Here is a 27,795-nt window from a genome sequence, read left to right as displayed (position 1 = left end):
TACTGCAACATGTGTTGGGAGTTCTTGTAAAGTTGCAGAATTTAGAAAGCAAAGAGGCTTATGTGGAAGGGAGTAACTGATAGCTGGGCCGGAAATTCCTGCTGAGAGGCAGGGATCCCTGACTCAGACACTGATTCACAGCGACAACCCCACCTAACCTTCAATCTTGGCCAAATCTTATTACAAGAGAATCTCATTACAACGAAGAATTCACTTGTCAGAACGAATCACTGATGCCCAAGTAACTGTCCACTGACTGTCAACAATACCTGATGAGGCCAAAATCGAGTCCAGCCAAAGAATGCGGACAGCCCTGTGACAGTGCGGGGGATAGGCCCTAACCTGCGCTTTTGAATCCAGCACTCCCGGGGTGAAGGGATCAGATAACCAGCCCCTTTAAACAGAAACCCTGAGGAAGACACAAACCCCACCTTGAGGATCATCTCGGCCCGCGTCATGCCTTTCACAACAATCTTAGTGTAACTGGCAGGTGCTTTCCTCACCACCTGCGAGCCGATGGAAGGCAGATCGAGCAGGACCATCTTCAGGGAGTGGGTGTCCAGCAGCAGCTGCGGGAACAAAGCAGACTATCAGTAGCCACTTCACACAGATACGCCTAGCGCGCCCCTGCTGAGCACTAACACCGTCCCGATTTTAAATGTACTACGGCTCACTGGAGAAAATTCAGAAGATAAATATAAAAGGAAAAACGTCAGTTATAACTCCTATTACCCAGGACAAAAAGAACAAGAAGTCACAGGTAAATGTAGAATTCCTGCCAGTCTGTGTGTGTCTACAAAAAACTAGAATTATACTGTTTATATAGTTTTATGACCTGGTTTTTCCACTTAATATGTGAGGCTTTTTGAATTCTATTTTCCCATCTTGGCAGTCTTTTAAAAAGGTCATGATTTTTAATGGCTACACAGTACTCCATGGTGTGTGCGTAACTTTAACATATTTAACCATTCCCCTGTAATTTGCTTCTAGATTTTATTATAATGAATACAGTGATGAACAGCTTTGTACATATAATTCCAGGCCTATCAATGGCATTTCCTGAGGAGAGAGTTTCAGGGACAGATCAAAGGATAAGAACATTTTTAAGGTTCTTGATACAAATCTTGACCTGCCGTCCAAATGGAATGTACCTATTTACATATCCGCCAGCAGTGTGCACCGCACCCTCATCAGCACTGAAAACCATCAGAAACATCTGGCTCAGGCAGAAAAGGATAACTCAGTATTGCTGTATTTTGAGTTTCTCTGGATGTAGAAGATTAAAACAAATTTAAACATCAGTATCTTGGCAACAATCTGCCTTTTCCTTCTCTTTCTTTCCTTTTTTAAATTCTCTTGGATGCCAATTATTTGGAAGGATCTCAACTTTCCTGACTGCCCACCAATTGCCAGGACTGATGGGAGGAATATTTCATCTCATTTAGTCTTTACAAGACCCTGCCTGGTCGGTATTTGTTGTTCCCATTTTATACATGAGAAAACCAAAGTTCCAGAGGTTAAACAACTTGCTGAAAGCATCTCACACTCTGGACGGGGGTTCCTGCTGCCAGGGTGAGTCCACGGGGCAGGGCCGGCTGAGAGCCCACGCTGTTTCCTTGACTCCGCGTGGACTGCTAACCTGCTGCTGCTCTCGGCAACCAGGTGGCACAGAAATGGCTGAAGCCTGGAAGGGTATATCAACTCTGGCCTGTTGAGAGTTTAGGAGAAGAGACTCATGCCCACCAACCTGACAAAGGGAGGATGGGGTGACAGTCTCACTACCACCACCATGACAACTCTGATGGTCAATCTTTTCTTTTTTTTCCTTCTCCCCAAAGCTCCTCAGTACATAAGTTGTATATTCTAGTTGTAGGTCCTTCTGGTTGTGGCATGTGGGACGCCGTCTCAGCATTGCCCGATGAGTTGTGTCATGTCCGCGCCCAGGATCTGAACTGGCAAAACCCCAGGCCGCTGAAGCAGAGTGCGCGAACTTAACCATTTGGCCACGGGGCCGGCCCCAATCTTTTCTTTTTTTAATGTATCATACATTTATTTACAAATATTTTATAATTGTATTTTTTATGACTGGTTTCCTTCATAATTTTTATAATTTCAGTATGATTTTTTCCCTTTATAATCCTTTGTATCTTTATATATTTATTTTTTTTAATGGAGGTAATATTAGTTTATAACATTTGGTACACATATTTCAGTTTCTGTGTAGACAACATTATGTTCACCGCCCAAAGTCTAATTACCATCTGACATTGTACACATGTGCCCTTTTACTCCTCCTGCCTTCATCCCTCCCTCCTCCTCTGGTAACCACCAGCCTGTTCTCTGTATCTGTGTGTTTACTTGTTGTTGCTGTTGTTTTTATCTTCCACATATGAGTGAAATCATATGGTATTTGACTTTGTCTGACTTATTTCACTTAGCATAATACCCTCAAGGTCCATCCAGGTTGTCATAAATGCCAAGATTTTATCTTTTTTATGGCTGAGTAGTATTCCATTGTATTTATATATTACTTCTTCTTTATCCATTCATCCATCGATGAATACTTAGATTGTTCCAAGTCTTGGCTATTGTGAATAATACTGTGATAAACATAGGGATGCAAACATCTTTTCAAATTACTATTTTTGTGTTCTTTGGATAAATACCCAGAAGTGGAATAGCTGGATCACATGGTAGTTCTATTCTTAATTTTTTGAGGAATCTCCATATTGTTTTCCATACTGTCTGCATCAGTTTACATTCCACCAGGAGCAAATGAGGGTTCTCTTTTCTCCATAATCTCTAACACTTGTTACTTCCTGTCTTTTTAATAATAGCCATTCTGACGGTGTAAGGTGATATCTCATTGTAGTTTTGATTTGCATTTCTGTAATAATTAGTGATGTTGAACATCTTTTCATTTGCCTGTTGTCCATCTATATATCTTCTTTGGAAAAATGTCTGTTCAGATCCTTTGCTCATTTTTTAATTGGGTTGTTTGTCTTGTTGTTGTTGTGAGGGTCAATCTTATGTTTTGGACAAGGCCTCCTATGCTATATCTGCCACTGCCTGTTCTCGGAAAGCCTTTCATAATCATTCAAGTAGGGATAGAATGGGTTCCCTTCAGGCCCTACAACACTCTGCATTCTCCCTGTACTTTGCTATGCACAGGAGAATTAATGCCTACAGAAAAGATTAACTCATCAATGAGAGACACTATTGATAGTCACGATGATTATAAGTTTGACAATGGTATAAAAGTTTGGAGAACACATCGATGTTTTACTTGGAATAAGTTGGAAACATTACTCTCAAAAAATGGTGAGGTATCAACAAGCTGATTCTAAAGTTTATATGAAGATGCAAAAGACCCAGAATAGCCAGCACAATATTGAAGGAGAAGAACAGAGTTGGAGGACTGACACTATGCAACTTTAAGAATTACTATAAAGCTACAGTAATCAAGACAGTGTAGTACTGGTGAAAGAATAGACAAACAGATCAATGGAGCAGAAGAGAGAACCCAGAAACAGACCCCACAGACACAGTCAAGTGATCTTTCACAAAAGGACAATGGAGCAAAGGCTTTTCAAAAATGGTGCTGGAACAACTGGATATCCACATGCAAGGAGAATGAATCTAAACACAGACTTTACATCCTTGACAAAAATTAACTCCAAGTGGATCCCAGTCCTAACTGTCAAACAAATAACTATAAAACTCCTGTAAGATAACATAGGAGAAAACCTAGATGATCTTGGATATAGCGATGACTTTTTAGATATAAACACCAAAGACATGATCCATGAAAGAAATAATTGATAAGCTGGACTTCATTAAAAGGAAAAACTTATGCTCTGCAAAAGACAATGTCAAGGGAATGAGAGGACAAGCCACAGACTGGGAGGAAATATTTGGAAAAGACACATCTGATAAAGGACTGTTATCCAAAATATGTAAAGAACTCTTAAATCAACAATAAGCAAACAAACAGCCTGATTAAAAAGTGGGCCAAAGACCTTAACAGACACCTCACCAAAAAAGATGTACAGATGGCAGACAAGCAAATGCAAAGCTGCTTCACATCATACGTCACTAGGGAAGTGCTGCCACTATACATCTATTAGAATGGCCAAGCTCTGGAACCCTGACGACACCAAATGCTGGTGAGGAAGTGGAGCAATAGGTACTCTTATTGCTGGTGGGAATGTAAAATGGTACAGCCACTTTGGAAGCCAGTTTGGTGGTTTCTTCTAAAACTAAACATACTCTTACCATGCAATCCAGCAATCACACTCCTAGGTGTTGACCCCAAGGAGTTGAAAGTTTATGTCCACACAAAAACTTGCACATGGATGTTTTTCACAGATTTATTTATAATTGCCAAAACTTGGAAGCAACATGTCCTTCAGTAGCTGAATGGATAAACTGGTACATCCAGACAATGGAATACTATTCATTGTTAAAAAGAAATTAGCTATAAAGCCATGAAAAGATACGGAGGAATCTTAAATGCGTATTACTAAGTCAAAGAAGCCAATCTGAAAGGGCTACATACTGTATGATTCCAACTCGATGACATTCCAGAAAAGGCAAAACCGTGGTGACAGTGAAAAGATCAACGGTTGCCAGGGGTTGAGTGGAGGGAGGGATGAGTGACAGTACTCTGTATGATACCACAATAATGGATACATATCACACGTTTGTGCAAACCCAGAGAATATACGACACCAAGAGTGAACTGCAATGTAAAGTTACAGACTTAGAGTGATAATGATGTGTCAACATAGGTTCATCAATTGTAACAAATGTACCACTCTGGCGGGGGCTGTTGATAATGGGGGGCGGGGAAGCTATGTATTTGTAGGGGCAGAGGGTATATGAGAGCTCTCTATACCTGCCCTTCAATTTTGTGGTGAACCTTAAACTTCTCTAAAAAAGCAAGCCTTAAATTAATTTTAAAAAATGGTGAGGAAGCTACGCTAAGGAAAGAGTAATTTCATGCAGTAAGTAATGTGGCTAGTCAAAGGCTTAAACTCTAGACCAGGAAAGTGCTAGGGCATTTTGGACCTTTCTAGGTTTCCAGAGATGAAAATTCTTATTCTCCTAGTATCTGTTTTTTGAAAAGGCAAAGAGAAAGGTACTCAAGCATGCAGAGGAGAGATGAGCATAGACTGCCCAAGGTCCATACAAAGAGCCTGCCATCAGAAGACTTCCCAGAACACTGCCCCACTGGAAAGGACCACTGCTCTTCCTGAGGGAACCAGCACCTGCCTCTAAAGAAGAAGTATGCCAGATTCCAGGTAGATTAAAAACCTAGATATAAAAAGAAAAACTTTAAGAAGATTATTTTTATTACATATGGGTAGAGAAGAATGTGAAACACAGGAAAGACTGAAAAATCTACTACCTGAAAATAAGTCTATATCAAAAGATACATAAACAAAGTAAAAAGACACAAACCAGGAGAAGATATCTGCAATAGTGGCAAAGGAATAATATTCAGAACACAGAAAGATTTCTACAAATTAGTAAGAAGGCGGCCAGCAATCCCGATAGCAATAACAGCAGGGCAAAGATCTGAACAGGAAACTCACAAAAGCGGAAACTCAAGTGCCCACAAGGCATGTGAAGTGATCCTCAACCTTATCAGTAATCCAGTAAATGCAAATTAAAACCACAACTGTATACCATTTCATACTCATCAAATAGGCAAAAGTAAAAAGGCTGATAATACCAAGCGTTGGTATGGATATGGTACAATGAAATTCATACTTACGGTGAGAGTATGAATTAGTTAAAGCACTTTTGGGGAAATTCAGTAATATTTTCTTACTTGAAGATGAGCACAACCCATAACACAGTACTCATACTTATATCTTTTAGAGATACTTATATCCTTTAGAGAAATTCTTGCCCACATGAAAAAATGTTACTTGCATCCACTGCTTGTAAAAGCAAAAGACTGGAAACAACTTCAATGTCCATCAACAGTAGAATGGATAAACAAATGATGGCACATTCATGCCATGAAATATGATACTGAAGTTAAAACAAATGAACTGAAACAATATCAACATGGATAAATATCAAAAGTCAATATGTTGGGCAGAAATAGAAAGTGGGGAAATGATATGTATAGTACATATACATATACATGTATATATAGTTTATATACAGTCATGCGCCACTTGTTTTGGTCAATGACGGACTGGATATACGACGGTGGTCCCATAAGATTAGTACCATACAGCCTAAGTGCAGAGTAGGCTAGACCATCTAAGTTCGTGTAAGTACACTCTATGATGTTCACACAATGACAAAATCACCTAATGACACATTTCTCAGAAAGTATCCTCATGATTACGGGACGCATAACTGTAAAGCTTAAAAATATGCAAAACAAAATCACATATCATTTGTGAATATATACACGTTATGTATCAAAACACACATGGGAATGACAAAAACCGAAACCAGAACAGTGGTTCCCTCAGGGCATGGAGGGAGGGGAACGGCAGGGCAGGGGTCACAGGGGCTTCAGCAATAACCACACTGATTTACTGTATATAAACAAGATCTAAACAAAATGTGACTGAGCTGAGAGGTAAGCGGGTATTCTTGACACTATTTTCTACATTTTTATTAACTGGAAATATTTCTTTCTTCTTCTTTTTTTTAGTATGCTATTTGAAGCCTGGTGAGGATTCAACTTTATCTTCCATGCAGCAAACTTCTGGAGCCTTGTCAAAATCAAAGCCACGTCTTAGCATTATTGGTTGGTAGGAAAGAATCAAGCATTATATATTTAAAAATATGGGGATACCTCCTTTTTCTAAACTTTTCTACTTCGCAGAGATATATTATATGCATAAATAATTGTATAGTCTTAAGTGACAGGAAGAGTTTTGAATGGACCAGACATAATTCTCCAGTGTCTCCCGGATTTTGAGACATGACATTTTCAATCCCTGGCCAGTCACAATAAAATTCTGTCCTCACCAGACACCCGAACAGATGGAAACCTTGGTCTCAGGTTTTACAAATAGCAATGCAGTCAGAAAAGGCGGGAGCTAGTCTGACAGACTTAGCAGCCGCCCGTGGGAAGTGAAGGTGAAAGGCCCCATTTATCATGAAAATCTGCTGGTTTTCATCTTTGAAAATAGTTATAGTGCACCTCCTTAGGCATGAGGCATTGGGTAAGAGGTGGCCATCAGCCAAATCTCTTTGAGCCTCAGAGATACTTCTTGGGGTGGTGTGGCTCATGTTGATGGGCTACTGGCATGCAAGGTTGGCCAGCATGCCATGCCCGAGAAAGGTCATCACCCAGCGATGGAAAGCTCTGAGTGGTTCACTTCTTGGAAAGCTTCCTACAACTCTTAGGCGGACACCATGATATCACTGGTGATGAAAACCTTGAGTAGGTAAGATAAAGGTACACTCTTAGAAGGTAAAGAACCGCCTATACTCTAAGCTCTTCAATGAAGTGGCACAGAAGAGACAGTTCAAGATATGAGGAATGGATGGACCAAGGTGGGGACATGCCCTCTTTCTCTTTTTCTTTTCTTTTTCAAATAATTTATGTATAACTTTCATATAGTAAAGTACACAAAGACCAAGTAAGTAGCTTGATAAAGTTTTACATATGTATACACCCTACCGCCTAATTCAAGATACAGGACATCGTTAGCATCCCAGAGGGCTCCCTCATGTTCTCTTCCAGTCAATGCTCTCCCTTCCTTCCCAACAAAGGTGACACTCTTCTGTCCTCCATCACTGAGGATTAGTGTACTGGTCATTAACCTGCCATAAACATTCTTGTACATGTCTTTTGGGGGGTCACACGCCCTCATTTCTCTGGGGTGGAATCTGCTTGACTGTAGAACGCCTGGATCGTGGGGCAGGCAGATACTTCGCTTTAGTAGACATTGCCGAACGCTTTTCCAATTTGGTTGTGCCAACTTCCATCCCCGTCAGCAATGCATGAAAGTTGTCCTTGTTTCACATCTTCATCGACACTTGGTATTGTTGGTCTTCTTAATTTTAGCCGTTCTGATATCATTGAAATTTTAATTTACCTTTCCCTGGATGATTAATATACTTGTTGCTTTTTTAGAGATCCTCTTTTTGAAGTGCCTATTCAAGTTTTTTGCCATTTTTCTATTGGTTGATCATTTTTTTCTAATTGATTTGTTGGAGTTTTTTTTAAGTAATTTTTTCAACTTTATTGAAGAATAATTGTCAGATTTAATTGTATTTATTTAAGGTGTACAACGTGATGATATTATATACATATATATTGTGGAATGATTACCAAGATCAAGATAATTAAACTCTTTCTGTGTGTGTGGTGAGAATGCTTAAGATCCACTCTCAGCAAATTTCAAGTATATAACACCATTTTATGAATTATAGTCACCATGCTGTAGGTTAGCTCCTCAGAACTTTTTCATCTTATAACTGAAAGTGTACACCCTTTGACCTGCATCTCCCCATTTCTCCCTTCCCCCAGAAACTACCATTCTACTCTCTGTTTCTATGAAATTGTTTTTTAGATTCCACATATAAGTGATATGTTTTTAAAATATATTTTTAGAATATGAGTACTTCGTTAGCTATATGTATTGCAAATATTGTCTCCTGTTCTGTGGCTTGTCTTTCTATGAAAAGAAGTTCTTAATTTTAGGTACTCCAAATAATCTTTTCTTTTACGACTAGTACTTTTAATGCTTTGTTACGGAATTTTTGTCTAACCCAAGGTCATAAAGGTATTTTTTTATGTTAACTTCCAGAAGCTTTATTGTCTATCTTTCACTTTTAGAGCTATGATCCACCTGGAATTAATTTTTTTAAATTAACTGAGATATAATTCATATACCACAAAATTCACCCTTTTAAAGTGTACAATTCAATGTCTTTTTAGTATATTCACTAGGTTGTGCAACCATCACCACTATCTAGTTCCAGAGCATCTCATCACCTCTCAAAGAAACCCCATACCCATTAGCAGTCACATCTCCTTCCCTCCTCTCCCCTAGCCCTTGCCAACTATTGATCTACTGTCTGTCTTATGGACTTGCCTCTTCTGGACATTTCATATAAATGGATGTATCTTGCTTCTTTCACTCAGCAGAATGTTTTCAAGGTTCATCCATGTTGTAGTGTGAGTAAGTACTTCATTCCTATTTATGGCTGAATAATTGCCCCTTGTAAGATTATACCACATTTTGTTTATCCATGTATCAATTGATGGGCATTTCAGTTGCTTCTACTTTCCGGCTATTAGGAATAATGCTGCTATGAATATTTGTGCACAAGTTTTTGTGTGAACATACTTTTTCCGTTCTTTAAGTACATATCTAGGAGTGGAATGGCTGGGTCATATGGTAACATAATTTATGTTTAACTTTTTGAGAAACTGCCAAACTGTTTCCCAAACGGCTGCACCATTTTACATTCCCACCAGCAGTGTATGAGGGTTCCAATTTCGCCACATCCTCACTGGGACTGATTTTTGTCTCTGGTGTACAGTAAAGGTCAAGATTAATTTTCTCCCACATGGATATCCAATTACCCAGAACTATTTATTGAGAAGACCATCCTTTCCCAACTGAATTACAGGGTCACTTTTGTCATAAATCAAGTGTCAATATATGTGTGGGTCTCTTTCTAAACCTGATTCTGTTCTGCGGGCCTATTTGTCCCTGGGGCCAGCACCACACAGCCTTAATAATACAGCATTAAAATAAGTCTTGGTATCCTGAGGTTTGAGTCCTCTAACTCTGTTCTTTTTCTCCGAGATTATTTTAGCTATTCTTGGTCTTTTGCATTTCCATCTGACTTTTACAATCAGCTTATCAATTTACATCCACACCCACCCCTCCTGGAATTTTATTGTATCTATAGATAAATTTTGGAAGAATTGATATCTTTTTAATATGCAATCTTTTTAACTTATGAATACGAGCTATCCTTCCATTTAAAGATCTTCTTTAAGATCTCTTTAAGGTCTTACACATTTTATGTGTAGAAGAAACACATTTTTCAATAGATTTATTCCTAGGTATTTAATGTGTCCTGATGCTATTGTATATGGTTTTATTTAAGATTTTTCATTTTAAATTGTTTGTTGCTGGTATATAAAAATATTAAAAGTAATTTTAATATTGACTTTATATCTAGCAACCCTGCTAAATTTATATTCTAATAGTTATCTGTAGATTCTTTTGGATCTTGTCATTCACACTTATGTTCTCTGTGAAAAATGACAGTTTTGTTTCATCTTTTCTAATCTGTATAAGCTTTTATTTCCTTAAAAATTTTTTTATTTTACGTTTTGCCTTATTGTTCTGGCTAGGACTTCAAAGGCAATGTGAGACAGAAATGGTAGTAGCAGACATCCTTTCTTATTCCTAATGTCAAGAGAAAATCTTTTTATATTTGACCATTAAGCATGATGTTTACTGTAATTTTTTGTCATTAACTGATTCATTTATTTCACAGGCTTGCTCGGTCCTCCCATCTCCAGGTCCCTGACGAGCCTGCTGACGGTTTCAGACTCCTCTGGAGCGTGGCTGTGCCTGTCTCACTCTGTGTGGCACAAAGGAAGGACCCTTTTGACTGAGTGATAGTAGAGGCTTCGAGCTCTCAGAGGGAGGGTGGTCTCACAGAAATCAAGATGGGCCAGAGCTTAATGAGACAGAGAAAAGTGAGCAGTTGGCTAGATTCAAAAGATCTCGAGAAAGAGAAAAGTGCTGTGGAAAGGGGAGAAAGCTCTGCCATCTGGGCAGAAGCACAAGCGGAAGGAGACACAAAGGAAGCACACAAAGGAAGGAGAACGCTTAGCTTTCCTGAGCATAAGTTCTACAATCAGAAAATCTAGAAGGAAGCTAGTTTAATTTCAGGAAGCATGGGAGTTTTGTGTCAATTCCCAAAATAAAATTTTATTTTGGATTATACATGAGTGGGTATACGTGGGAGTGGACCACTATTATTTCTTTTTAAATCTGGTTCTTATGGAGAATTTCAAACATATATAAAGTCAACAAAAGAATATAATGAATCCTTATGCACCCATCACCCAGCTGCAACAACCAATGACATTCGGTTATTCTCATCTCACTTCATCTATGCCTCTACTCCAGTGACTCTCAACTGGGGGTGATTTGCTCCATCCCCCACCCCCCTCACTTGGATATCTGGCAATGTCTTGAGACAATTTAGGTTGTCAAAATTGGGAGGGTGTTACTGGCAACTAGTGGGTAGTGGTAAGGATGCTGCTGAATATCCTATATGCACAGGACAGCCCCACAACAAAACATTCTCAGGCCCAAAATGGCAGCAGTGCAGAGGCTGAGAAGCCCTCCTGTAACCACTCCCTAGCCCTCACTTAGTTTTTTTGAGGTAAAATTTACAAACATTGAAATGTATAATTCTTAATTGTACAATTCTGACAGAGAGTTACCTGTGTAATCCATACTCTCTCATAAGCTTTTGTATATACTCTGTATCAGATTCAACAATTTCCCTTCTATTCTTCGTCTGCATTTTTTTCAATCTATCATTTATAGGTATTAAATTTTATTAATCCACTTTTTTTTCCTAAAGGAGTGCTTTTAAAAATACCCTGCCACATTTAGGAGATTTACCGAGCAGAACTGTGCCTGAGAATAACCATCCTACTTTCTCATTTTGCCAACCGCCAGGATGTAAACACTACCTCTTTCTCTTGTTCCCTTTCCTTGGTGTTTGGGCTTAGAAAAAAATAATCTAAAATTTGTTTTAAAGATTTTTTTCCAGATGGTTTTGAATTATGTGAATTTAAAAGTCAATATGGTTAAAATATGGTATATAAAATGACAGAATATTATTCAGCCTTAGAAAGGAAGGAAATTCTGAAACATGCTATAACACGGATGAACCCTGAAGACATGCTAAGTGAAATAAGCCAGACACAAAAGGACAGATATTGTATGATTCCATTATTTGAGGTACCAGAATAGTTACCTTCACAGTGACAGAAAATAGAATGGTGGCTGCCAGGAGCAGTGAGGAGAACAGAATGGGGAGTTAGTGTTTAATGGGAATAGAGTTTCAGATTGGGAAGATGAAAAAGGACTGGAGGTGGCCGGTGGAGGGCTGCACAACAATGTGAACGGACTTACCACGACTGAACTGTGCACTTCAAAATGGTTAAAATGGCAAATTCTATGTTACGATGTATGTTTAGCCACAATAAAAAAGGTCAATACAGTATATAAAGATAAAACCAAAAAAAGAAAAGAACTTCCTAGACATGAAATATATTGCTCAAAATATTTTAGACTCCATACTACAACGATCCGCAAGGGGCATGTGAGCGTTGGACTCAGTGCTCTTATTTAAACGTGAGGAAACCAAGCCTGGAGCAGGGAAGCAACTGCTCCCCATCACGGGGACCATTAACAGCAGAGGGGCGAGTGGACCCCAAGTCTCAGGGTCCTCTTCCTTACACCATATTGTGCCGCTTCCTTTATGGTAGGTTTACGCAAATGGGCTCCATTTCTACTGTGTGCTCAGTTGTAGACACCGTGGTCATAAGACTAATGAACGACACTGAAAATCCCACAAGATTTTCTGAAAATCACCAACTAGCAAGAAACATTACAAATATCGGTATGGTTCAGTTCCATGTGCCCTTGCAATTGCTCAAGAGGACTCTGGGGCCCAAAGATAAATAACTCACTTTATATAGTAATCAGGGAGAGAATAAAGAGCAGGAAAATGTTTCCTTTCCTGTTTTCAGTATAAGTATTAGAGTATAATCTAAATTTAGGATCTAGTACCTTTGTGGCAAAGCAGAGGCAGCTGAGATTAGGCTAAATCTGAGCTTTGAGTTCCACAGCTTTTGTGAAAACTTGGATTACACCTGCTGCACGACTTGAGGCAGAATCTGTTTCAGTCTATGAACATCTCTCTGTTAACATCTTGATTCCTATGGTTCTGTTGCCTGAGTCATCACGCCTCCAGCTCCATGACTGCTTGGGTTTCTAAGCCCAGAAAGCAAGGACGGGGGCAAGCATGGAGCCAGCTAAACCTGACCTTTACATGGGAATCCTTCCAGGGCCACATTGCCCTGTAGTTGGCACCCACGCCCTCCCCCAGGCTGGGCCTGCTGAGATCCCCGCTCTCCTCTCACCCACTCATATCTGCCTGCGGTCTGACACAGTAAAACTCCAGTTTCACAGATGGTTTTCTCATCCACATCTCAAAGCAGAAGAAAATCCTGGCCAAAATGATATTTTTATGAGATATGGGCTTTGAACCTGAGCTGATTATTTTAACATTCTTTTAAAGAACAAAAAATCTGAGGAAAATAGATATGATATTGGATTTATGTGATGGTATGAAAATATCATGGTTATTAGCCACAAAATCAGTGAGCACGGACTGGGCAAAGCTGCAAACTCATGGACACATATTCCCAATGAGTCCACTTTGTGTTCCAGTGGCTTCATCAAGTCTGCAGACAGAAACCCAGTAACTGAGAACTCTAAAGCTTGTGTCAGATACACAGATTCGAATCACTCCACATTTTCTCTGATTACACACAACAGCGAGGTGAACCGAATGAATTCCCAGTCAACATGTGCTAATGAAACTGGAAACAACATGTTGGGGCATCAGGCTGCTGTTTCCAATAGAGAGAGTTAGTTCTATGCTTAGGACATGCAAGAGTCAGGAATTTCCAAACACTGAAACGCTACAGTTGGTCACAGTTGGTCAGTGTCTGAATCCACGCAACCTCCCAGGAAGTTTTTCGACACAATACTTTTAATTTGGCTAAAGCTGGTCAGCCAGACAGCTGTGGAAAGCATCGGCAGGGAGATGCGCACTGAAAGCAGAAACAAAGTCATGTCCCTGGTCTGAAGAAGCTTAAATTAGAAAGAGCTGGCATTTGTTGAGGGCTTACCATACGCGAGACACTGTGTCAAGCACTTCATCTGCGTTACCTTGTTAGTCTTCACGACTACCCTGGGAGGCAGTACTAGGATTACGCCCATTCCATAGACGAGGAAACTAAAGTGCTGGGAGGTTAAGTAACTTGCCTAAGGACAAACAGTTGCTATGTTGCAGAAATAGGATTCAGCTTCAGAACTCTGTGATTCTGGAGCCCACAAGCTTAATGCTCATACCACACTGCCGTCTCATAACCTAGGAAGGCCACTCATTTACAGAGTAAGAAAACACACCACAGTTATGAGATTCAAGAGATTCCTCATATTCACAGGTATTACCTCTCTGGCTCTGATGTGTCATGAGAGATCCATGATGCACTGGGGCACGTGCCAATTTGCCATCTTCCTGAGGCAGGACTGGGGCCAGCACAACCGAGGGGCCAGCACAGCCGAGGGCCCAGTGTGAAGGCAAATCACTGAGCTAGGAGAGAGTAAAGCCTCTACCAAGTCAACTAATTTGGTGAAGGAGCAGGCTTTATGGAAATATCTTGAATTATATAATCTTCTTATTTAAAAATGTAGTTTGAGTTCTTTCAAATATAAAAAGTAACTCAAATAGGATAAGTATTGCTAGAGGTCGAGAGAGGATTTATTTTAATGACTAGATGAGAATAATTTATGATCAGTATATGAAGAGTTTGCATCTAAGTAGGTGTTTTTAAAGAAGTGGGAGCTGAATACTACTGTTTTTTTTTTAAAGTAGCTTAAATTGTTCTCCAAACTCAAGCTGCTCAAATTTCAGATGGTCTGAATAGGTGGCAGCTGAAAAGAGGCGACTTTGCTGTGGCATAAAACTCAACGCATCAGTGTGGAGGTGATACAGTCTATGAAGAAATGTCTCAAAGCACAGAATTCCAGGGAAAAGAATGGAGTTAATCAAGGAAGGCTTCTTGGGTGAGGTGAACTAAGTTTCTCAGTACCAAAGAGATAAGCCTTTCTTTGCTTCCTACTCTTAAGTGGTCTCTGCCCCAGCCACCCTGGGATCCAAAATAGAGCCTCTGCTGCTCCCTCTGCCTGGACACTCTTCTCCTAGTCCTTGTCCAGCCCAGGTCTCAGAGGAGCTTTCTCTGACTGTCCAGTCTAAAACCGTACTCCCTGCAAGCCCCTAAGACATTCTTTCACAGAACCTAGTTTTCTACCCGTTAGCATACTTAAAATTATCTTCTGACTTATTTGTTAACTTGTACATTATCCGTCTCTTCTTACTAGAATGCAAGCATCGTGAAGGAGAGATCTTTTCTGTATACTCTGCACCAAAAGCAAAGCCTGGGTACTTAGCAGGTGCTCAACAAAAACGTTTTGATTAAATGGAGCAATGAATTAAGCTGTCAGGTCATCATTCTGTCCCCACACAGGGGAAATCAGTAACTTCATTTCTCCAGAGTAGATGTGTACCAGAAAGATATGTGTTTTATCCCTGACAAAAGCCACAGAGAAGAAGCCCAACACCAATTTCACCTCACCTGCTCCGCTCCGACCATGCTAATCGGCTTGCACTTAAAGAGGTGGGTGATGAACTTGGGAATGAAGGAGCTGTGGATAAAAAAGAAGTGACAAATTAGGCTTATTCTCTCTTTGGAAAAAACCGCAGAAACTTTTTTTAAGGCCCTACTTCCTTCCGTAAGAAAACTGAGCATCAAAGCAGACATGATGTGGCCTACCAGCATCCATTGCCTTCTTTTTCTTTCCAACCAAAGCCCTGGTTTTACTTAGGTGTCCGTGGCCTTGGGATGGTGGGGGAAAAGCTGATCCTCTGTAAACTACAGAGGGGAATTCTAATTCGCTTCAGCCAGACAGAGTGTGGTATTTCCTTGGTGACTGTTGTTGGTCCTGAGGTGGGGGTGTGATCTAAGCCGGCCCAATCAGACTGGAGGGAAGGCCTTCATCTCACGGCTGGGGTAAGACTCTCTCTTCTTCCTTTGGACGTTCCTGTGTTCGGATATAATGTCTAGAGCTGCCATTTTACCACCATTCCAAGAACGAAGCCAGCCCCAAGGAGAGCAGGATAGAGTAAAGAACCTAGGTCCTTAATGACACTGCCGAACCTCTGCAACAACTATCTTTGGATCTGTCCTACCTTTGGACTTCTGGTTACACGAAATAAAAAATTCATCTTCTGTGCAAGTCAGTTCAAGTTAGGCGTTCTATTACTAGTAGCTGAAATCATCTAACAGGTAAGATAGTGGAATATACATAAGGAAGTTATGGGGTCCTAAATGCAAAACCAGGAAATAATTGCTAAGGGAGTGACTATATGATCAACTTTGTTCCGATCAAGGAACAAAATACATGCCCTCCAAAAAATTGACTGAAGACTGAAGAGCAACCTGGGCCAGGTGGACTGATGATGCTGGATTGGGGAAAGAGGGAATGTAATTTTAATAGATTAGGAGGGCTTTTTAGAAAAAACTGCAGAGACCCAAGCAGGGAAAGTTGAGTTGTACTTGTGCAGAACAGAAGGTGTGGGAACTAGAAATGCCTATAATCGAGGCTAGATCCAGACGGACTGACCAGGAGAACACAGGGCCTGTGACCAAGGCAGGAATGACAGCAAGAAAGCAGGATTTGGGGTGGAGATAGAGGCTGGCTAGCACCTTCCTCTCCTCACTCTTCAAATGCTGCTCTCAGGCTTGTGAGCTCCATCCTCTTCGATCTCTCTACATCTTTTCCTGTGCACTTGTGCTCGCTGTAATATCCAATGACATACTGGACATCTCAATGCAATGGCACTGGTACCTCAACTCCAGCATATTCGAGACTCAGCTCCAGCCTGGAATCCAGGCTCAGCAGACTGCATCTCATCTCCCCAGTCACCCAAGTCAGAAAGCAGGAGTTACCCAAGACTGCTCCCTTGCCTTCAACTCCAATATCCAGTCAGTTCCCAGGTCTTCCCCAGAACTCCTATATCCACTCCTCTTGACCATCCCCACTGCCCCTCATTGCTGCTGCCCTTACCTTTCTCACTTAAGCTCTTTTTTTTTTTAAAGATTGGCACCTGAGCTAACATCCGCTGCCAATCTTCTTTTTTCTTCTTCTTCTCTCCAAAGCCCCCAGTACATAGTTGAATATTCTAGCTGTACGCCGCCTCAGCACGGCTTTGTGAGCAGTGCCATGTTCGTGTCCACTGGCCACAGGGTGGCCCCACTTAAGTTCTTTCAATTGTTTCCTAATTGGTCTCCCTGCCTTCAGCCTCATCCTTTCTAACCCATCAACTGCCAAAGGGATTTATTTCAAATGCAAATATGATCAAGACCCTCCTCTGATAAAAACTCTCGCAATGGCTACATTTAAGGCCTTCTTGATCATTTTGATTCTCTGTCCCCAGCCTCATCATGCTAAGCCCTGGCACCCTATGCCTCAACCCGGTTGAGCTACTTACAAATCCCATGATTCTTCAGGCTATTTAATGCCTCTGTGCCTTTGCTTACACTGCTCCCTCTACCTGGAATGCCCTTCCCTACAGCCATGTGGATCAGTACACACACCTCTTGGACTCTGCTAAAGGACATCTCTCCTGTGAAGTCTTTCCTCAGTCACTGCTACCATACTCTACGTAGAGTCCACAGACCTCTAGCCTAACACATAAACTACTTTATTATACTTATTTGCTTACATGTCTATTTCCATCCATTTGACTATCATGCAAATGAAGATAGGAACCATGTCTATTAAGTCAAAGCACTTAATTCTGTGTCTGCATGTTAATAAATAATAACAAATAACAACGGTAGCAGCTACCACTTTTTGAATGTCAGCTTCGTACCAGTACTTTAGCAGGAAGTTTACACATGACTTCTCACTTTATCCTCTCAAACACTATTCAGAGCTTTGTCTTATTGTCTCCATTACTGAATGGAGGAGAATCAGCTTAGTAGATGAGGGAAGTCACTTGTGGTTCAAATAGAAGTTTCAACCAGAGGGGTGATCTTGACGGCTAAACAGGAAAGACAGCTGTTGTTTCAGAGACCAGATGGAGGCCGAAGGAAACATCTATGGCTTTGCATTGGTAGGAGAGGAAAGGAAGTTAAACGGAAAGGAATGTAAACTCCAGAGATCAGACAAGGGGACGGTCTGCTGATCAGGAGGAAGTGGGAACAAGGGAGGATTTAGGAGGGATTCTGCCATGCTGTAAACCAGAGCCAGGCCAAACAAGTAACGTGCGATCGAATTCACGACTAATTGCAATGGTACACACAGCTCATAACTTAAGTTACTGCACAGTATCACAGGCTTTGGTTGCCCTTGAACTGGCTCTGTGTGCTCGTCCACAGGGGATGAAGCAGGGAAGACACAGGGACCAGGGACGTGTCTTTGATGGGTACTGGCCAAGGGCTTCTCCAGGCCATTGGGTGGCGGCAGTTACTGCCCCTGGCTGGGAGCGGGGCTCCTCACAGTCCCCTCTCTGAGGTTCCTAGTCTTTGGCTGGGATTTTACAAGGAGGAGAGGGCACCACGGATTAAGTCAGAAAACCGCTTTTTAGGTCGCAGGTTAACCTTTTCCAGATGTAGGAGATGGGCATCCTATTCCCAGCTCACCCAGTAGGGGGTTAGTAATAAAACTAAAGGGCTTGGAGAGACTGTGAGGCAGATGCTGGGACTAGCTAGGTAAACGGATCCCAAGCTCACTTTAACGTTACCTCAGTCAGACCCCTGTGCACCCACACTACAGATTTTTGGTCATAGTAAACTTTTGCAGACACACTGTTTCTACCAGGAGTTATGGGGAGTGTCACAATGTGATTTATCGGCAATGCTTCTAACACACGCTAAGGAGCACCCAGAGAGTCCGAGGGGACTGTCAACTCCTGGTTCATCTGCCACACTGCAAACTCGAGCGCCTCCCTGGAGAGTCCACGCTAGCCTTTCTTGACAAACTGGAAACCGACGCTAAGGCCACCAGCTACTCTATAAACGCTGTTCCTCAGGGGTTTATCTGTGAGAGAGAGGGAAAGCCTTAATCGAATACAAACTGGGAGAGAGCTGGGGAAGACAGAAACTTGGAGTCTGAAATCACCTTTGGGACTTGGATGAGAACAACCTAAATACAGTAGCTTGGACTGGGCTGACCTTCCTGGGGCCCTTCCCCGAGAAGTTTGCCAAAATGCTTGTTTGATAATTGGTCAGACGAGGCACTGACCCTCTACGCTGCCTGATCTCAGGCAGAACAACGCTACAGCCAGACGCAGACTGGCAAAGGACCAAACTATTTCCCTGCTTCAAAACGTCAAGCCAGAAATGGCCACACACGAGGACGTGGCAGGAAGACATGCAGCACAGTGTTCACTTCATCTGCTCTGGCAACGGAGCTCCCTGACTTGTTCTTCCTGACTTCTAGTACCTTCCCTGGACTCCAGGACGTCCACAAGTGGATAAATTCTGGCAGCCACATGATAAGGACTATAGAGAAGAAGGAAAAGAAGGCTCAAAAGAAACAGAACTGATGGTTCCTACCCTAAAAAGGCTTATAATCTAGTTGGAGAGACAAAATACATACATGAAATCACTGAAAAATAATTTTAATTATCCAAACCTGGTAGGAGGCAGGGGGTGCTGTTATGTCCGCATAATTCAAAATAACAGGATCCCCAATTCATCTTTGTTTGCCTTGATGTGGTTGATGGTTGTATTGCTGTTACTGTCACCTCTGACTTTAAGTAGCAGATTTAGTTTCATTATTACGCTTCTTTAGGGGTACAGAAAATTTAGTTTGCCTCCAGGCATCACTTAAGAAGCCCCAGCTGGATGGTGGGGACACCTGGATTGTGAGCATGCTCACCTGGACTGTAAGTATAGCATTCAAAATACCCAGTGATAATGGAATACTACTCAGCTGTAAAAAAGAACAAAATCGTCCTATTTGCAACAACATGGATGGACCTTGAGGGAATTATGTTAAGTGAAATAAGCCAGTTAGAGAAGGGCCATCTCTGTATGACTCCACTCATATGAGGAATTTAAAAATGCAGACAAAGAGAACAGATTAGTGGCTACCAGGGGAAAGGTGGGGTGGAGGTGGGCACAAAGGGTGAAGGGGTGCACCTACAACACGACTGACAAACAATAATGTACAACTGAAATTTCACAAGATTGTAACCTATCATTAACTCAATAAAAATTAAAAAAAAAATACCCAGTGACAACAGTGTGCCAGGACTCACTTTGCAAATTTAATGCAGAACTGAGTGAAGTATTTCCGTGTGGAAGCCAGGTTGTCACGGATGATGGGGACGTTCTGCTTAATGTGAAGAATGACGGATGTGACGTAGGGGCTCTGGTCACCAACGTGCTCCACATTCTGCCACTGCATCTGAAAATGGAGACAGGGCAGGACAAGCCTTTAGATCCTTCACGAAAGGACAGCCTTCCCTGTTACCAGCGAAGGGGCAGGGGGAGTAGAAAGGAGGCCACGGCTTGCCATCACACCTGCCATTTTGCTTTGGGGAGTTTGTCTTACCCAGTCTGTAGTGGCTGTTTGTGAATAAAAACAAGTGAGCCCACTTTCTCCTTGAGAGCGAGGTGTGACTCAGGCACCTTTTCCTACCCTGTCCCCCTCGTGCTTGAAATGGCCTTCCCTTCCCACAGAAGGGGCCATCTTCTACAGGAACCTCAGCAGGCAGATGAACTGGATCATATTCTTCCGTTAGCTGTCCCAGCAGAAAGGGACTGTGGGAGACGAGGTGGGGACACCTACTTCTGAGCGGATTGGCAGCCTAGGAGAGCAGAGAGGCGGCTGGGCCAAAGAACATGAAACCTGGACGAGCATTCACTTATGCCTTTTTCTCAAGTCAATTGGGAGGAGTTGGGATTTTTAAAAAAGAAAACTAGAAATGATATGACATGTGAGACTTGCTTCAAAATAATCCAGGGTTGGGAGGAGTAGACGAAATAAGATTAGTGAAGCTGTGTGATGGGTGAATGAGGTTTATTACACTATTTTCTCTCTTCTGTATATAACTGAACTTTTCCATAATAAAACGTTAGACTCTTACTCCTAAAACCTTTGGGATTATGTCGGGATTTCAATCAAGGGAAAGGAAAGAGGATCTCTGGCAAACATGGGGGGCACATTTGGGGGTAAGACAGCGACATGGAGAACAGGGCAGGAAAGAGGCACAGGGACGTGTGGATGGCAGGCGTCGGGGGGATGAGCATCAGTGAGAGACCCGAGTGGTCCCGACCAGGCCATGAGCCAAAAAGAGACCTGCCTGGCTCAAGCTCTAAGAACCTGAGGAGAATGAGGGCAACACTCTGGAAAACACCAAAACGGAGAAAGAAGCAATGTTGCACTGTCTCTCCCCGTTGGATCCGGCCAGGAAGAGAGAGGCAGGATCAGCCCAGCGTGCCCCGAAGCTGGCAGGGAACGGGCGCCGCGATCCTGAAAAGAGTGCGGATGTGCTCGAAGAGTTCTGCTGAGCCAGCCTCTCAGAGCACGCTGGGCTGTCTGTTAAAAGATCCTAAGCCAAACACAAACCATATAATATGTTCATAGAAGGAGGGCAGTAGTTCTGTGGCCTTGATGTCTCTGGCAAGAAAACACTATTTTTATAGAGCTCTTGGGGAAAGGAAAAATTCAATACTGAGAGAACTTGTTTAAAAGAATCTTATTGTACATGGATGATTCCCCGGCTCCTGGGAAGCTCAAATGACTCTATGTTTTGTCCTAATGTTTCCTCAAATCAGCAGACATTTATATTCTAAAAGCTTCAGGTGTGTGTAAGCACAGAACCATAGAAAAGCAGGAGGGGACAGATAAGAAAATCATGGCCCAGAGACATTAAGTCTTATGCAAGGTTTCACAACTAGGCTGCAGACAGTAAAAAGTCCCTCTCTCTCTCTTTTTTTTTTTTTGTGAGGAAGATTGGCCCTGAGCTAACACCTGTGCCAATCTTCCTCTGTTTTATGTGAGATGCCACCACAGTGTGGCTTGATGAGCTGTGCTGGGCCTGCGCCTGGGAGCCGAACTTGCGAACCCCAGGCCACCGAAGCAGAGTGGGTGAACTCAACTACTACGCCACCAGGCTAGCCCCAAGGTCTCTCATTTTTTACCAGGGAAAAAACAAAAACAAACAATGGAGAAAAGTAGAAAGGTCTAATATGATCTGACTTTATATTCAAATGTTTTGGTTATACGTAATGTTTTCCTTATTCTCCTTTATCTCATTTGAGAGGCTTCTTTTTCCATCTGATTTTAGAGATTTGACCCATGCAAACAATGAGCATCTTAAGTGATTTTAAATGAGTTCATAGGGTGAGGCCAAAATTGAAAGGTGCTGTTAACGTCTATACTTCATCTTCTCTTCCCCAAGCTTGGCAGCAAGACTTGGAGCAGAATGTCCCGGGTAAACCCAGTGAACTGGGTAGGGAGCTTGATGCCCCTCCATCCCCCTATTGATATGAAGCTCTTCCATAGTAATGACTATTGTTTTGCAAATTGGCAGCATTTATATTTCAATACTTTGAAAAGTTAATAAACAGTTATCTGAACATTACAGTTCTCCATTAGCAGATGATGACCATAAAGGGAGGTGGTGACATGCCCTGTCTTTGGTTACAAAGAAACTCTGAAGCAAGACAGAGCGTGGGACGTGGGACTTGAAGTTCCTGCTGGTGAGCTAACGTCTTGATCACCACTGGCCACGTCATTATGTGTCCACATTTGGAATACAAGTGAAAAGATCTGATTTGCTTTAATGCGTTAGCCAGTTGGGACTCCACTGATTAAATTAAAAGAAGTATTAGCAAAAGTCAAGTGGATGTGTGATTTTAAATTTAAGTCAGCTTAATGAAGAAAGAAAATGATTTAAAGTATTGGAGAACGATGAAAGTTGACATTGCTTTTACTGTTTCTAAAAACTGTGCAAAGTATAGTCAGCAGCGATTCTGCCCAGTCATTGCCTCAGACGGTTGATGCTTGTTGGTACCCACCCTGGGTGACTTAGGGTTTGGGCTGCAACTTGAACACCACAACTTGAACGGCACAAGACACCTACATTAGGGCCTACCATGTGCAGGTCACTCGGCCTGGCATTTTGCATACACCATCTCATTTACTATCCATACACGATCTCATTGAGCTCTCATGGAATCTTGTAGATGAGGAAACTCAAAAAACTCAAAAAGGTTAGGTAATGCCCACAATTACACAGCTGGTAAACGGTAGAGTGGAGACAACCCAGGTCTGTCTAAACCCGAGCACCACACCAGGCTGCTTCCTAGATACTTGTTAAAAAAGAATTGGAAAAAACAAAAAAGAAGAAAAGGACTTAACTGGGCCTTAGTTCCAGGTAAGCCTGGTTTCTCAGAGAAGCTAATGAAATATACAGTTATCAAGCAAAGTTCTCTTTCAAAAAAGGAAACCACCAGTAGCTTGCACTGGAAGAACAAGCATCATGAAAAGCCATCAGCAGAAAGAGGACTCCAACTTCTCCAAGGAAACTCTGCCTTTGACATTTAAAATTTACTCCTCCACACTTAAAAGTTTTTCTGTTTGTGGTTTTTGTTTAGGGGGTGGGATGGGATTGACAACTATTCGTACCATGTAAACAACAAGAAAAACAGTTTGCAAAAGAAGTAGTAACTAAGGCATAGGTTTGATGGAAACAGCAAGCAAGAAAACCAGCAAGATAGTAGTGTGAGAGCCTCCAGGACCCCACACTTGGCCAGGGAGACATGGTGGGAACCGGGCTGTCCACGGCCAGACTGTGTACAAATGTGAAAAATGGGAAATAACCTAAAAATCCCTCAGAACTGAATCGATTACATACATTTTAAGGGAAGGAATAGATTACAGCACCTAAAATGAGGACATCTGGAGTCCGCCAGTGATGAGTTCTAACAGTGTCTGTGCGACCTACTAAGTGTGACTTGGACAAGATATCTAACATCTCTGCGCCTCAGTTTCCTCAGCTGTAAAATTGAGATGATGCTAATATCTATGATGTATACGGTTACTGAGAGATAATGCATGGAATGCCCCTCACATAGTGCCTGGCATATATTAATTGCATGGTAAATGTTAACTACTTTTACAATTTTAACAATAAATACTCTGTACTATGGAATACTATGCAATCACTAAAAATATCACAGCTCTAGATTAAATGACACAGAAAACTATTAAAACCTGCTAAATGAGAAAAACAGGTTATAAACTAGTATGTAAAGTATAAACTTATTTTATTTAAAAAATATATGCATAAAAAGAAAGACTAAAATATATGTACTAATTGGAATTATGGGGGATTTAAATTTTCTTCTTTTTAAAAATCTGTATCTTCTTTAATGAAGGTGATTTGCTTTGTTCATAATGAGAAAACAATCTCTTTTATGAAAAAAGAAAGATGTGCTTTGATTATAGGTGGAAAGCAAACTTGAGGACTTCTTAACCGTGGAGTTCTGTCGACCTCCTGAAATAGATCTACATTTTAATGACTGAGGAAAATGAGAACAGATTTGAGGACTGTTCTAGCTATTTCAAAATGTCTTTGGGGAATAGTAATGCAGCCTCCTAAATTGGTACATGTTCACAATCTTGAAACTCAATAGAAATTACACGCCAGACTGTAAGGAAATTTAATTTGTTCAGTTTCTTCTGTTTTTTTTCCTAAAACTATCATTGATGGGTAAAAATCTAAGTGTGTTTGATTTCAGACAGAGACTTAGATTCTTTCAACCTAGTGATGTGAGTAGCCCCAGGAAAAAGGACATAGTGAGGAGGGACCATGGGACCAATGGTCCCTTTTAAGGAAGACATAAAATTTTTTTCTTATCCTACATATAACGCCAAAACCAGACATACTAATTGCTAAGGATTTACAGAATTTACATTTAAAAAACAGGACTCTTCATATTTCCACCAAAGCACTCCAAATAACTACCTTTTCAAGAATCAGGAGACTTGATTTTTGGCTTCACTGTTATAAAGCTATATGGCTTTGGGCATATTATGAAAAAGAAAAGAAACACACACACCAGAATGACAATTCGCCAGTTTTCAGGGAGAAATATGCCAAGCAGACTGGAATACTTGGGTTGGCTGCTCAACCCATTTTCTCCCCTGCAGGAAAGTCATGGCATCAGATCAAGAAAAGCTGAAGACCAATACCTAACAGGATGCCCCCGGATGCTTGCAGAGCTCATAATCAAGCAAGCATGAACAGCTGTGTGAACCTAGCAGTCCCGGACGCACACTGACTTATCGCTCTTCCGCTTTCAGGCAAGTTACTTCAGCTGATTTTGCTTCAGTTTCTACATTTGCCGAAAGGACTTTTACTCTGTACATACGGTGTGGTACAATCTTGCATAGAGACAGCTGAGTTTGAATCTTGGCTCTGCCACACGCTAACTAGCTAAGAGATCTGGGACAAGGGACTTAACTTTGCGTTTCAGTTCCCTAATCTGTGAAAGGGAGAAGAAAATAACATAGGTACCTCACAAATTTATCATCAGAATTAAGTGAGATAAGGCACTTGGGTGCTGATTCCTGGTAAGTGCTCCATAAATAACTTACTATCATCTCACAGAGCTCATTTAAGAAAATAATGCAACACGGATGGGGAAAGTGGTTGGAAAGGTAATTGTGACATAACTTATCAGCAACACTACTGCAATCTCAAAGTTCCAGTTTCAGAGAAACGACTAAACTCTCATCAGATTTCACTTCCTCCATGTGGGCCTGGCCTGTTTAAGGTCGTTCCAGGTATTTTCTACCAAACTTGGCCTCTCTATGTTTTCCTCTCCTTTTCCAGCTGCAGGGCTCTTGCCCGCACCCAGGGACCTAAAAGCTAGACATGGGCATTTCCTATTTCTGACCTTCCTCAATCAGCTCCAGGATGCTACTTGTTGAAGAAGGAAGCCCTGCTAGTGAGCACCATCGAGGAGCGTCGCATCATCCTCAACAGCACTTGTATGCACCTCAAGATCTCAGGGAGTCGTGATCCTGCCATTTCCCAGAAAGACGCCCGAGTCTCCCACCCTATGTCTACTAGCTCACCCCGTTAAATCTGTTCAGTAGAGCTATCCACGTCTCACGTTGTCACCATTCTTTGGTCAAATGGATGTCTACAAACTTCAGTTCTTTCTTCTTCCTGCCTTCTTTACCTTCAAAGTCACTCAGGAAGTACCACTGTTAAGCAAGAACTGTGCTACGCCATGGAGATCCAAAAATGAATAAGACGTAGCCCTCAAGCTGTTCAAAGCTTAACAGGGGAGACAGAGATATAAAAATAACTGTATAACAAAGTAGAGAGGTAGTCGAGGTACTGTGGTGACATTGCAAGAGACTCAAAATAGCCAAAACAATCTGAAAAAGACCAAAGTGGGAGGACTCACATTTCCTGATTTTAAAACTTACTACAAAGCTACAATAATCAAAACAGTGTGGTATCAGCATCAGGACAGACATACAGATCAATGGAATAGAACTGAGAGTTCAGAAATAAACCCATGTATCTATGGCCAAGTGATTTTTGACAAGACTGTCACGACCATCCAATGGGTAAAGAATAGTCTTTATAACAAATGGTACTGGGACAGCTGGATATCTACATGCAAAAGAATGAAGTTGAATCCTTACTTTACCCCATATACAAAAATTAACTCGAAATGGACTGAAGGCCTAAATGTAAGAGCTAAAACTATAAAATGCTTAGAAGAAAATATACGCGTACATCTTTCTCATATTGGATTAGGCAATGGAGTCTTAGATATGACACCAAAAGCACAAGCATCAAAAGAAAAAATATAAAAATTGGACTTCATCAAAATTAAAAACTTTAGTGCTTCAAAGTACATGATTGAGAAAAGAAAACCCACAGAAAGGGAGAAAATACTTGCAAGTTATATATTTGATAAGGGGTCTAGTATCCAGACTATAAAAAAGAACTTTTACAACTCAACAACAGAAAGACAACCCAATTTAAAAATGGGCAAAGGATGTGAACTGACATTTCTTCAAAGATATACAGATGGCCAATAAGAACATGACAAGATGCTTAATATCTTAGTCATCAGGGAAATGTAAATACAAATTGAAATCACAATGAGATACCACTTCATACCCACTAGAATAACTATAATTAAAAAAAAAGTGTTGGTGAGGATACGGAAAATTTGAACCCTCATCCACTGCTGGTGGGTAATATGTAGAATGGTGTAGCTGCTGTGGAAAACAGTTTGGGAGTTCTTCAAAATGTTAAACAGAGCTACCACATGATCCAGCAGTTCCACTCCTAGGTGTATATGCAAGAGAACTGAAAACATATTCACAAAAAACTTGGACATGAATATTCATAATAGTTAAAAAGTGGAGATGGGGTCAGCCCTGTGGCCAAGTGGTTAAGTTCACGTGCTCCGCTTCGGTGGCCCAGGGTTTCACTGGTTTGGATCCTGGGTGTGGACATGGCACTGCTCATCAGGCTATGCTGAGGCGGCATCCCACATGCCACAACTAGAAGGACCCACGACTAAAACATGCAACTATGTACTGGGGGGATTTGGGGAGAAAAAGCAGAAAAAAAAAAAGATTGGCAACAGTTGTTAGCTCAGGTGCCAATCTTTAAAAAAAAAAAAAAAAAGAGTGGACAAAACACAAATGCCCATTGACTGATGAATGGATAAACCAAATGTGGTATAACCATACAGTGGAATATTATTCAGCAATAAAAAAGGAATGAAGTACTGATACATGCTACCCCATGGATGAACATTAAAAACATTAGGCTAAGTGAAGAAAGTCCGTCACAAAAGGCCACATACTGTGTGATCCATTTATGTGGAATGTCCAGAACAGGCAAATCCAG

General features: G+C 41.3%; 1 protein-coding gene across 1 annotated transcript in view; it reads right to left on the bottom strand.

Moving 5' to 3' along the window:
- The window catches only part of VPS53 (VPS53 subunit of GARP complex), a 138,118-nt gene that overhangs the window by 4,877 nt on the left and 105,446 nt on the right, over positions 1-27,795 (bottom strand). The window contains exons 18-20 of the mRNA XM_023653179.2: positions 20,155-20,303; positions 15,461-15,530; positions 432-569 (exon numbers count right to left, since the gene is read on the bottom strand). Of these exons, the coding sequence (XP_023508947.1) occupies positions 432-569; positions 15,461-15,530; positions 20,155-20,303 (357 nt within the window). The remainder of the gene's footprint in view (positions 1-431; positions 570-15,460; positions 15,531-20,154; positions 20,304-27,795) is intronic.

The sequence above is a fragment of the Equus caballus genome, chromosome 11 (assembly GCF_041296265.1).
Source record: "Equus caballus isolate H_3958 breed thoroughbred chromosome 11, TB-T2T, whole genome shotgun sequence".
Lineage (NCBI taxonomy): Eukaryota > Metazoa > Chordata > Mammalia > Perissodactyla > Equidae > Equus > Equus caballus.
The sequence above is the reverse complement of the archived record's forward strand: the minus strand, read 5'-3'. Positions and strand labels throughout refer to the sequence as shown.